Genomic DNA, 13063 nt, shown 5'->3' with positions numbered 1-13063 from the left:
AGTCTGAGGAAGCAGAAACCATCTAAAATAAATACATCCTCTCGGCTTGTATTGTAACACCTCTTGAACCATCTTAATTTCAATTTTTTTTCTATTCTTTGATTTTGACTTTTTTTTCTTCCATTCATTCGTGTGAAAATGTTTTAAGCACAGCTTTAATTGTCCTGGCCATGTCTGCTATGTGTGGTGAGATCCTTGTCTGGATCGCTGAATGTTGTTTGGCTGATTGCAAAGGGGCAAAGACATTTCGGGGTGAAAAAAGAGAAAAGATCAAAAAAGCAAGTCTGTATTTTTCAATTTTGTAAGTGATCCATATGCATGGAAATTAAAGAGCAAGAGTGGCACGTGTTTGCATAATTTTTAAATTTAGAAATATTTATTCTTTACCAATATTCCAAAAAGGTGTACATTTGGTGTGTAAGGTGAGTCTCTACCTTCCACTATAGTGTGGGAGTTAGGTCTTTGGCAATTAGGGCAACCCCCCCCCCCACCACATCATCCTCAGTCTCATCAGTGGCGCGTAAATCGCTACTTACCATTAACTCTAAAATAGAGACTTCCAGAAACGGTTACTTGTCAGGAACTGAGATTGAGGACCCTGTGAAAGTGCACAGAAGGTTTCGAAAACCGAGGGGGGGGGGGGGATTAATTTACAGGTGAAGGGGAATGCACCAGCCCAGAATCCCTCTACGCTAACCCTTTTACTGTACCTTCCCTTAGTTGTTTTTAGAGACGTTTGAGAACATTACTAATTTACAAGAGCCAAACTGAGTGACATTCACTCTTATTTTTCTTTTCTTTTTTTTTTTTCCCACTCAACGTGGCTTGAGGTAGCTCTTAAAACTCAGCTTGCACCTTGGTTATAGAATGAGGGTAATGGAATGTACTGACAGCGCAGCTATCTGTTGCTGGTAATCAATGTCATACAGGGTCAGGCATTTTGCATCACTCCAGATGGGAACTCCCAAATGGAGCGGGGCTGATGATGACCGTGGTTTATTTGACGAGATCTTTTACATTGCAGTGAGTCCGTGCATCGCTTTAAACCTAGCTACACAGACAGACTTGCGTGAGCCTTAGTAGACAGATGGGAAGTATAGAGCAAAGTTCAGAGGGTTGTAGGATTGTTTTTTTTTTATATATATATAAATATATATATAATGCTGTTGACATGCTTTTGCATTAGTGTTTTTCGCACACATGTTGAAGAATTGACAGTGAAATGCCACTGCCCCTATAGGTATCACATTTTTCTGTGTGGTGGTCGCTCTGGACGTCAAGCTCTCTGCTTGTAAATGCTCGCATATGTCTCTGCATTACTGCGGTCTTTTACAAGACTGACGAGGGGACATGAACATACAGCTATTAGTGCAAGTCAGAAGATGACACCAAAGTGTCAGCCATCTTTAAAACGCATCCTTTAACCCCATTCTCAGATCTTTAAGGAATTCTCTCCCAAATGCTTACATGTTCAACAAACTTATTTTATCCTAGCAAAAAATAAAAATCTGTATTGTTTTATTTGAATAAATGTCATGAGAAATCTCATTATTGGGAGTACTGTGTGAGTCATTAGAATAGGCTTGGTCTCAATTATGATACCCAAATGTTCATAATGCATCTATGCGCTGTGTATTTTATAATGTAGCGTATTCTACAAACCTTGACAGAGAGCTGTGGTTGTCTTCCAGAATATTGGTGAAATGAAAGCATTTTGGTAATTTCATTTTAACTTTGATCTGGCAAAAAAAAAAAAAAGAAAAAAAAAAGGTTTTTGCACTGATTTACTTGCAGATTGTTAATATAAGGATTCAAGTGGTTGTTTGTATGTCACTTTCCTGTTTTATTTTGTGTCTCAGCCCATGTTAAAAACCTAGTAACACATTGAGCAAATAAAGGTGGGCAGTTTTCTTCAAATTGTCTTGCAGGTACAGAACACCAGCTATTGCTGTGATCATAAGGCTGACATTCTTATCCAGGGCTCACTGTTTTCATGTCTGCTAGTAGTTCATAAGCATTTCAAGTTAACAAAGTAACAGAAGCAGCTACATTCATTAAAGTGAGACATCCAAAAACTTTTAATACTTTTCTACATATATCTTTTCTTTATGCTATCAAAAGGTGTTTTATTTCGTATTTACATAGTGTAAAAATGTGGAAGAAATTAGTTGTCTGTTTTGGAGAAAATATTAAAGTGCAAAATGTTGCAAACATCCCTCTGGTATGGGTGATTGTTTCATAATGCACAATATACATCTTTGTTGTGGCAGGTATTGTTTAATCAAAAAAAAACTTTCAGTGTGGTCTTTCTGTGACTTGTGCAGACCAAACCCCCTTTCCTGTAATTTCAATGTTCTCAACTCTCCACTATCAGCACAACACGAAGCATTAGGCCACATAACCTCCCCTCAGGAGCTCTGGGCGTGAAGACGTTGCAGCTTCAATAGTATGCCACACGAGGGAGACAAGGACCATGTATACTTGATTCTGCCCAAAAAATAAAAATGACAGGCAAAATTGATGGGCTGTTGTATAGACATCCTTAAAAAAAGTTACCTGCCTCTGGTTAATGTATGATATCTTATTGCTGGCATGAAATTTGCTCAGGTTATTACATTATATATAAAAAATCCAGTGAGTCAAGTAATTATTTTGCTCATTTGTTGAGCACTTTCCCTACCGTTGAGTGTTTCTTCTAACAAAGTTTTATATATTTTTTTCTGCTTTGAGTTGAGAAAATATCTGGCTGGTTTCTTGATGCTCAAGAAATCTGATGCAAAAGATTACTACCATCCCAAAAGAAAGTATGGCCATTAGGATGGATAAGTGTTTAAAGTTTGTATGTTTATTCAATCTGATTACTTTTGATTTCAAATTAAATGGCTCAAGATTCTGGAAAATAATTTTTTTTTACTTTCAAAACAAATATCCCATGACAAACTCTTAAGAGGAACAACTTAATGTACATGAGAAAACACAGACATTTTAACATTTCAGAGCTGAACAATGCATATAAGCGAGCCTCTGTTCTTCAAAATGCAATTATGAAAACATTAAATATTTCAATTCTAGCAAAAACTGACAGGAAAGTTTAATGTTCACAGCCATGGAAATACCCTGACTCAGAGCACATCTTAGCAAGAGGCTCTTAAGCAGCTTGGTTCAGAGGTAAAGTACTGCCACTGCCTTCATTTTACACACACAGTAAAATTAAAGTCAAGTGAAACCAGTCAGCATGAAAATTCTCTACCATATTGTAACAGGTAACAAAATCAATCACATATATACCCATGTGTACTTATGGATCTTTTTAAAATTACAGACTCAAAAACAGAACTCGTTCGTAACCCCGGGACTACCTGTATCGAGAACAATTTATTGGTCATATTATGTACTACATATACAAAAGAGACAAAATTACATTTCCCACAGTAGTGCAACACAAAAACACATCTAAAAAACCCCAAAAACAGAACACAGCAAAAACAAAAAAAAAAAAAACGGCCAACACCTCCACTCAGTGCAACACATTCCAAAAACTCCATCCACAGAATCGTTCTCTGTATACTGATACTGTATACACATACAGTATCAATTCAAAACAAAAGTCTGTTGAAATACCAAAAACACAGAGTAAGGCATTTGTGAAGAACCTAGTCTATTTTGAGCCAGCCTTTTTTATAATCGATCAACAGCTCCAGGTAGTACTTCCATTCCGGCTCACTGTCGTACCTTACTTCAAACACAGTTTTGAGAGGATTGGGGTGAGCTTCATGGATACACACCACCTCTCCCCTGTACCACACCTCTGACTTGTCATCCTCCTCATACAAATGTTGAATTCTCTTCCCCACCAGGTCTGGGTAGGAGAACGTCATGGCCTGCCGGGCCCTCTGGACAGCCGAGCGAAGCACCCAACGCCTTCTGTGCTCAGCGCTGTGGAAGGTAGACAGGAAGGGGCAGTATTTGATTTTTATGAGGGGTTGGTGCCTTCTTGGGGAAGAACTGCTTAGAAGTCGCAGGGCATGAGAGAAACGCTTTGTTATCTGCCACCTGTGGGTGACCCTGGATGTTATTTTCCTGCGGGGGTCACCCTTGCTTCTTTTGGTCTGCTTCCTCTGTCCATTCTTGGCCTCCGAGAAGGAAGGATTAGAAACCGTTCCAGTGGTGGAAACTGGCTGGTAGCAGGCCCTTCTACTGTGGTGGTCTTTATTAAATGATACCTTCTTTAGTTTGAGAATCATGCCTGGATGGTTCTTGGATCTTTCCTGGCATTTGGCTAGGGTTGCGGATTGGTTGACACCGGGCAGGGTGGAGGCGCCCTCTATTTCAGTGTCACTAGTAGATGACCCGAGTTCATCTGAGCTCAAAGGACATAAGTACTCGCACTCCTCCTGAGGAGTGATGTGCGAAGGATTCTCCTCTGGAATCCCTTTAACTTGATTCAACTGTCTCTCATCAAGTGTGGGCATAACATTTTCATCTCCAAGCTGAACTGTGCATTTCACTCCCTCATCCTCCAAAACCGAATGCCCTGACCTGCTCTTCACCCAGCCTTTTGTTCTATGCTTGTTCAATTGTGAGTTTTTCTTCTGGTCCTCCAGCTGTCTTGGTTCGTCTGACCCAGAGCCTAGTGAGGATGTGATGATATCAGAATATGTAGAACTCTTGGAAGGATCAGTCTCTTTCGAGTCTTCATCTGGGTGTCTCTTAGCAGGCTCATCAAGCTCCACTGCTGCAATAAATGGAAGGAAGCAAATAGGATAGGTCAGTGTAATTGTAAAAATTAGGTTAATGCAAAATAAGGCAAGGGAAAAAACAGACTTTCATGATCTGAGAAGGTTGAATCAGTTCATCAGGATCTGATTCAACCTTCTTTGATCGTCTTACCTGGGTTATTGAGCATGCATAAAGATCATTATCATTTCACTAAAGAGCATTGTGAAGTGATGAACAAAAGCTAACGAGGAGAGGGGTCAGGATTAGTGTTAAGAGAAGAAAAAGAGCCAAATCAAGAGCCAGCTGGAACTCATGAAGAGAATCAAATTCATTTCCTGTTCCTACAAAGCAGTCTTCCTCCACTAGGATTCCAAAGCAAAGCCTACAACCCATCCAGTCCACGGCCCTTTAACGTTCCTGCACAAAACTGATTAGTCATATTCACTAAAACACCGAGGAAAAGGTTTCAGCAACAGTAACAGCTATTTGGACCCGCTCAGTCTTACATGACCCACTCAGTCTGTAATACCATTTTTCTTTCTTTCATCAGAGACAGAATAAAATGTCCTAGGTGTAGGCTGAGAAAAGGTCAGTTGCAGTGAGGGATGCCATCAGTAACGGACATTAGAGCAGTGAGGCAGGACAAGGAAAATGTTCATTCCCAAAATGCCCCAAACCATATGAAGTTAAGCAGTGAACAGAAATGTGAGTAGTCTAACTTGATAAAATACTGATAGATAAAATGTTGATTGTAAAAAGAATAAACAAAAAATAAAGTTGTTAAAAAAATGAAACTGAGCAAAAAAGGCTAATGGCCACTGACAGATGATAATAATTAAAAAAAAAAAAAGCATTTCTCTCACCTTTAGTGGCCAACTTGTATACGGAGGGAGTGGAAAAAGGGCTCTGATGTCCTATCCAGGGACACCACCTAGCCATAGGTTCAGATTTGTGGATGACACCTGGTTAAAATTAAATCTCAGGACGTACCACATTTCACCAACCACATGAACTGTGGACAACCACATCAAGTTCACCAGGGAGGATGTGAAAAACAGGTTAGCCTTCTTGGACTGTGAAATTGCAATTAGTGATGGGGGAAATTTGATGGTTGATGTTTACCATAAACCAACACATACTGATCAGTACTTAAGGTTTGACTCTCATCATCCACTGCAGCACAAACTAGGAGTCGTCAGGACGCTGTACCACCGAGCTGACAACATCCCCACCGACACAGCGGCCGGGGAAGGGGAGAAATCCCATATGAAACAGGCCCTGGTTAAGTGTGATATCTTAACTGGGCATTTGTCAAAGCCAGTAAGATGCCCAAACAGTGCACCAGCCAATCGAAGAGAGGAGAAGGGCAACTGCTGCCCAAGCGTAAACCAGTGGTGATTCCATATGTGGCAGGAGTGTCAGAAAAGTTGAGACGTTTATTTTCCAAACACCGCATCTCAGTTGCTCTCAAACCCCAAAACACACTGCGCCAGAAATTGGTCCACCCCAAGGATCGGGTCCCCTGGCATAAACAGAGCAAACACTAATAAACACAGTATATACTGTTAAGTGCCGGGAGGATTGCCGTGACTTGTACATTGGGAAAACTAAACAGACACAGGTCAAGAGGATGGCACAACACAAAAGAGCTAACACGTCAGGCCAGGACTCCACAGTGTACACCATCTACAGGCCAGTGGCCACTCTGTCAAAGAAGAGGGTGTGCACATCCTTGATAGGGAGGAACGCTGGTTTGAATGGGGAGGCAAGGAGGCTATCCATGTTAAGAAGGAACGACCATCCCTGAATGGGGGGGGGGGGGGGCGCTAAGAGTACATCTGTCGCCACCTTACAATGCTGTGATTGCAAACATTCCCAAATCCTCTGTGAATAGTACACATGGCCATTGAAACTCTAGTTAATGGTCACACCTATTAGCATATGAAACTGGTCGGTTTCGGTCGTTATACAACTGTTTTGTGTATAAGGGTGGGGATACCTGCAGTCAGTTTAGACTGAAGAGGTCACTAATGCCCCTTTTCCACTACATGGTACCGGCTCAGCTCGACTCGACTTTTTCGTTTTCCATTACTGGAAAGTACTGGCGTTTTTGTAACTGTTACTGGACTGGAGCAGTTACCAAAATCAATGCAGACCACCTACATTGAGGGGGTACTGTTACGGTAATGGAAAACAACACTGCGAGTCGAGCCGGTACCATGTAGTGGAAAAGGGGCATTAGATGAGTGATGAAACATTTCTCTCGATAAACGTGTCCAAACGTGTCTTGACATTTCTCTGACGTCACCATTTGTTCGCCTCAACCTCCGAAATTGACTCAGCAATGGAAGACCATTTAATTGGATCAGTGAATTGAGTGAATCATGTTCCCACAAAATGTCGGCCTTTAAGAAAATGAATAGATTTCTGAAAGCACGAAACAGGGGCATCAGCATGTCAAACCACAGACTTCTCACCAAGCCAGAGGTCACATAACCCGCCAGCATGCCGTCTGTCCCCTTTATGCCCCTCTGCTAGCCATGTAATTTCTTCTACCTGGACTTTGATGACAAAATCCAACAGTTAGCCTCCCCTAAATTGTTCTGGGTTGGGCAAGTTACCAGGTAAAAGGGTAACACTTTAGTATGGGGAACATAGTCACCATTAATTAGGTGCTTATTAGCATGCAAATTAGCAACATATTGGCTCTTAATTGGTCATTATTACGTACTCAATGCCTTATTCTGCATGGCCTTATTATATAACCAGTGAGCCATCAACTATGAGTTTTCCCTCTATAACCTCAGAATTATTGCTTATTAGTAGTACCATCTCAATATGCTTTGCTTAGTATGGACTTTATAAGGTGGTAGTACCACAAGAAGAGTTATTCTCCCTTACTAACACTTAATGAATATGGTCTGTTCTTACATAACAACACACAAAACTACAAGTGTTCATAGTGTTAAATTACTGTAAATTAAGTTTTTGTTACTTATACTAAAGTGACATCTTGATCATTACTAATTCACTAGTAATGACGTTTTTTTACTTAGAATATGTTCCCCATACTAAAGTGTTACCGGTAAAAGTATTACGGAAGACTGACCCCCCCCCCCCCCCCCCCCAATGAGTCACATACTCATGTTAAGAGGAACTTATTGTGATTCGTCATTAGTTGTTAGAGGACGTGTTAGTTGAGCAGCGATCAGACGTGGCAAAGAACAGTAAAGCCAAAGGACAACATAACGAGAGAAATATACCTGGGCTCTCTTTTGGGCATCAGGAAGAGGTCGATTCTGTAAAAAATAAATAAATAATAATAATAAACTTTATTTATATCGCATCTTTCTGAACAGCGTTACAAGTTGCCTTACACAGCAGGATAAAATACTGCACACAGTCAAGATAAAACAACAAAATACAATAAAAATATAAGACAATGCCAGATCCGCGCCACACAACAAGGTAAAACACGGTCAGGATAAAGTCACAAGAGCATAATTAAAACGAAGAGAATTAGGGCTGACAAAACAAGGACTATGATAAAAACAATTAAAATAAGCTGATGAAAGAAAAACATAAAATTAAAGATGTAAAATTATAAAAGTATACAATCAAAACAATATAAACAACAAAAAATAAATAAAAATTGGGCAACAACGGATTTACTACAAATGAGTTTTAAGAAGTGATTTAAAAGAAGGCCGTGGGTTTGCTAGCCTAAGTTCCTCAGGTAGGGAGGTCCACGGCTGTAGGGCTCTTTCAGAAAACACACAGTCGACTTTAGTAACGATAGAACATTTTTAAACATTTAATAAGTGAATTATCTTATCTCTGAAAACATGGCTAAATACGATCACTAAGAATGGCTGGTTTGAAGAGATAAGAATTACGAGATGGTGCTCTCACGGCCTCGACTTGACCCCAAACAAATCAGATGCGAGTTATAAAGGACGGGCTAATCAGGGCCTGTCCTCATACTGTATTCTTTTTTCTTTTTTTTTTTTTTTAAATCAGGGGACACTGGGCAACGTTGAAAAGACCACATGGGTTAAATAATAGTGGCTTTTATAGATTTCTTCAGGTACACCATCACATTAACGGTTTTATGTTAAGAGTCAAAAGGCATTTGAAAATAATTTACTTGGAAGTTTTTGTTAGTGCCTATAGGATTGATTCAGGGCTTACAATAATCTCTAGGCTATACAGGGGGACTTCGGGAGATTACGATAGCAAGCACCGCCTACATAAAACAAAAATGGGGACGGGAAACTAACCGTTCCATTCCAGAGGAAGTTTGGACAAACTATTGTGAATCTCAGTGGAAGATAACAAGCTCAACCTCATGGGCAGTGTTGGCTGGAAGAGCCTCAGTAGATATTTTATCACACCTGTTCAGTCACCTCACCACTCAGGCTCTTCCAGCTGCTGGAGAGATTGTGGCTCCCAGGAAGCCAATCACTACCACTTGTTTTGGGCCTGCCCAAAAGTCAATACCTTTTGGCGTAAGATTTATATAGAATTAGTGACTATATTTGGGGGAAAAAAAACGACTTTTAATTGCGATGAACTCCTCTTTGGTCTATTACATGCAACACCCACAAACGTTAATACAAGTTACTTATTTGGAATATTGAGTGTAGCTGCTAGAAGAGCATTTACAAAGAAATGGCTTAAGCCAGACATACCATCTATAGAGGACCGGTTTAATAGAATTTATGAAATTTTTGTGATGGAAAGAATTACCTTCTCCATGAGGCTTGAGGAAACTAAATTTGAGGAAATTTTGGAAAGTGTATATTTCCCCAAAAACGCCCCTCTTTTGTTTAAATTTGTTTATGTAAGCATGTTTTTTTGTACCTTTTCTTTTATCTCAAATGGAAAACACCCCATGTTCTATGTTTATGTTCTATATAATTACTCTGTAAAAAGCAGAAAAGATGGATTATTTTGTAAAAGTATCTAACTAAAGATGATTATGTAAAATGCTATTAATGTGATTCCAAATTAAAAAAAAAAGTTTTCCCCAAACTTTTGTGGTTATTCCTAATTTGGAGAAAGCAAGACTGTACTAGGTGATTTGTGTGTCAAAACGGAGTTTGGAGTAAAAAAAGACACCATAACTGCGGGCAGAGCGCTTAACATTGGAGGACAGGTTCCCTAGACTCTTTTCTAGGTTGCCACTTTAGGTTAGGGGGGGCAAATAAAAGGACCTCAGATTTGGACTCATTGAGCCAGAGAAGTTTTGTGACATCCAGTACTTAATATCAGAGAGACAAGCCATAAGACAAGACAGATCGTGTGTGTCATTACCAGTAAGCGGAAGGTAAAGCTGGGTGTCGTCCCCATAACAGTGAAAATGATGACAGATGAGCTGACCCAGGGAGAGCATGTAAATGGAAAATAACTGACCAAGAATTGATCCCTGCAAGACACCGCATGTGAGGGGGGTTGGGGATAAGGAGAATTCTCCCATTATAACAGAGAAAGATCTGTCAGATAGTTATCGACTGGAACCAGGCAAAAGCAGTATCCTTAATGCCAACATAGTTTTCCAGCCGATTTAAAAGGATGTTGTGGTCAACCGTATCAAAAGTGGAACTCGGGTCAAGCAGAATTAAAACTGAGTGAGCATCAGAGTCAGTGGTGAGCAAGAAGTCGTTGGTGACTTTAATGAGAGCGGTTTCTGTGCTGTGGTGGGTACAGAATCCTGATCGAAATTGCTCGAAAGTACTAAAACTATTTATGTGTGCGATTAGTTGAAGAGCAACAGACTTTTCTAAGATTTTAGATAGAAAAGGTAGATTTGGGGGCATCCGGGTGGCATGGCAGTCTATTCCGTTGCCTACCAACATGGGGATCGCCGGTTTGAACCCCCATGTTACTTCCGACTTGGTTGGGCATCCCTACAGACACAACTGGCTGTGTCTGCGGGTGGGAAGCCGGATGTGGGTATGTGTCCTGGTCTCTGCACTAGCGCCTCCTCTGGTCGGTCTGGGCACCTGTTCGGGGGGGAGGGGAAACTGGGGGGGGAATAGCGTGATCCTCCCATGCGCTACATCCTCCTGGTGTAACTCCTCACCGTCAGGTGAAAAGAAGCGGCTGGCGACTCCACGTGTATTGAAGGAAGCATGTGATAGTCCACAGCCCTCACTGGATTGGCAGAGGGGGTGGAGCAGCGACAGGGATGGCTCGGAAGAGTGGGGTAACTGGCCAAGTACAATTGGGGAGAAAATGGGGGAAAATCCGATAAACAAAAAAAAGAAGATTTGAAATTGGTCTAAAATTGCTTAAAACAAGAAGGTGGAGAGTAAGCTCTTCAGGAGAGGTCGGACTATTGCGTGTTTAAAACTAGATGGGAACAATCCAGTAGACCGTGTGCAGTTGATAATGGATTTGAAATGGAGTATTTATTACCTTGACCAGATCTAAACAATGGGCCTTGAACCCAGAGAATCTCATTAACAGACATGAGGTAAAAGGCTTGTGTGGTTAACCTTGTCACTCTGGCCTGTTCCAGCAGTGATATTGTAGAGGAATAACTACAATACGCCGTCAACATAAATTGGGATTTTCTGAAATCGGAATATGGCAGGCAATGCTGCTGCCATGGTGTATGTCATTTTCAATGGATCAAATGCACATAAACCAAGACCGACCACACTGGAGTCTGCTCCAGATCCCGGAGGTACCGTCATTTTGACACTCTATATTTTGTGCCTTGCCAAGTAATGTACAGTTCTCTATGTGTGTAGTGAAAACAGGTACTGAGATAGTATAATAAGGAGAAGTGATTCCATGACCATAGACAGCTTATATGGTCAAGACTGTACTGAATGGGAGAGATACAGATGGCCACAAATTGCTCTGCTCAAGGACATCATTGCACATGTACTCAAATCACTTTTTTTCCTTTCAAAATTTTAACAAACTGTGGTAGACGTGAAAGAAAGCAGATTCAACACACGTGCTCAATTGTACAAATTCTCAGATACACAGGTTCGCAACTGTGTATAGCTGCAATGACATTTAAAAGGCTGTAATGACAGTTGTGGTTGTACCAAGAAAATGAATACAATACAAAAATTAAGCAAATATGATTTTACAAGTTTTTTCAGTCTATATTGTTTAGTGATAATGGTTCTCTTTTGTAAATCTTTTCTGTGACTTCAAATTCATTAAACCAAGCGGCAGATGTTGTGGTTCAGAATGCACCTCATGCCAAACCTCTTAATAGATGTCTGCTGTCCATTTGCTTCCTTTTCGCATCATAAAAACATCAACTTCAGGACTGCTTAGACAAGCAAGTCTAATTCATTCATTGCTCAGTGAAGGATGGTTATGACAGTTGTGCAACTACAACCCCTCCAAGTTTACCACATTTGGTTTCACAATGACAGAGAGGAAACACATACCAGTGTCCACTCACTGGAGAAAGGCCAGAAACACATTGGGATCTAAAATATAGTTTTGCAAAAAAAAAAAAAAAGTTTCACATATTAGTTTACCTTACATAAACTTACACTTACCCAGATGCTTGTGGACACAGGCATGATAGAAGAGGCTGACTACATCAGGATAAATGTCCGGCAGGTGTTTGAGAGAGAGGAGCCTCTTTAGCTTGTTGGAGCAGGAACGTTTACAGAGCTCAGTAAGACTCTTTTCCTCTGAGAGAGTGGTGGGCCGCAAATTTACTTTGTGCTCCTGAAGCACCTGGTCAATGAAGCTGCCCTGGACTTGAGGAAACAGCAGCTCCTTCACCACCAGCATGGGGATGAACACTGCCCCTGTCCGCATAACATGTGGAAATGGACATTGCTTCAGGGTTATGTACTCTCTCAACCTCTGAAGAACCTTATGGAGAGTCATCTTGATATCCTCACTAAGCCACACCTCCCTTGCTTTGACCCCCATCAAAAAGGATAGGTTCTTTACTTTGACTGAGGAGGATGCAGGTTCAGTCAATTCAAAATGAGACAGCCAGTTTCTAAGCTCCTTCTCTGGAGAGGCTGACACAAAGCTAGACACCAGCTGGCAAAGGGAATGGTGGAGCTCAAGGAAATGCTGGCGGACTTTTTTGTTGAGCTCCGATTTGGGTTTGACCTCCACTGTGGGCTGAACAGGAGGCCTCGTTGGATTTTCAACAGAGGTAGGACACAGATTGTTAGGGAAGATAATTTTGTAGCTGTACAGCGGAAGCAAATGTGGAGGGAGATTTTGGATGTCAAGGTTTTTGTTGGGTGGTTGAGGTAGAGTAATGGATTCAGGGTAAGGGATTTTGTCCGTCTCTTCCAGCAGTAGATTGATATTCCTCTTAGATTTTACTTTCCTGTCTGCTGAC

At 40.9% G+C, this 13063-nt stretch overlaps 1 protein-coding gene across 1 annotated transcript; it reads right to left on the bottom strand.

Moving 5' to 3' along the window:
• Positions 1 to 104: 104 nt before the first annotated feature.
• c6h15orf39 (chromosome 6 C15orf39 homolog) lies at positions 105 to 12624 on the bottom strand. Its single transcript, XM_056281290.1, has 2 exons — positions 12252 to 12624; positions 105 to 4735 (listed from the first exon to the last, which is right to left on the bottom strand). The coding sequence occupies exons 1-2, from the start codon at positions 12589 to 12591 to the stop codon at positions 3654 to 3656; spliced, it is 1422 nt and encodes a 473-aa protein (XP_056137265.1). The 5' UTR covers positions 12592 to 12624; the 3' UTR covers positions 105 to 3653.
• Positions 12625 to 13063: the final 439 nt, after the last annotated feature.

This window comes from Lampris incognitus, chromosome 6, assembly GCF_029633865.1.
Source record: "Lampris incognitus isolate fLamInc1 chromosome 6, fLamInc1.hap2, whole genome shotgun sequence".
NCBI lineage: Eukaryota > Metazoa > Chordata > Actinopteri > Lampriformes > Lampridae > Lampris > Lampris incognitus.
This window is presented reverse-complemented; position numbering and strand designations above follow the sequence as displayed.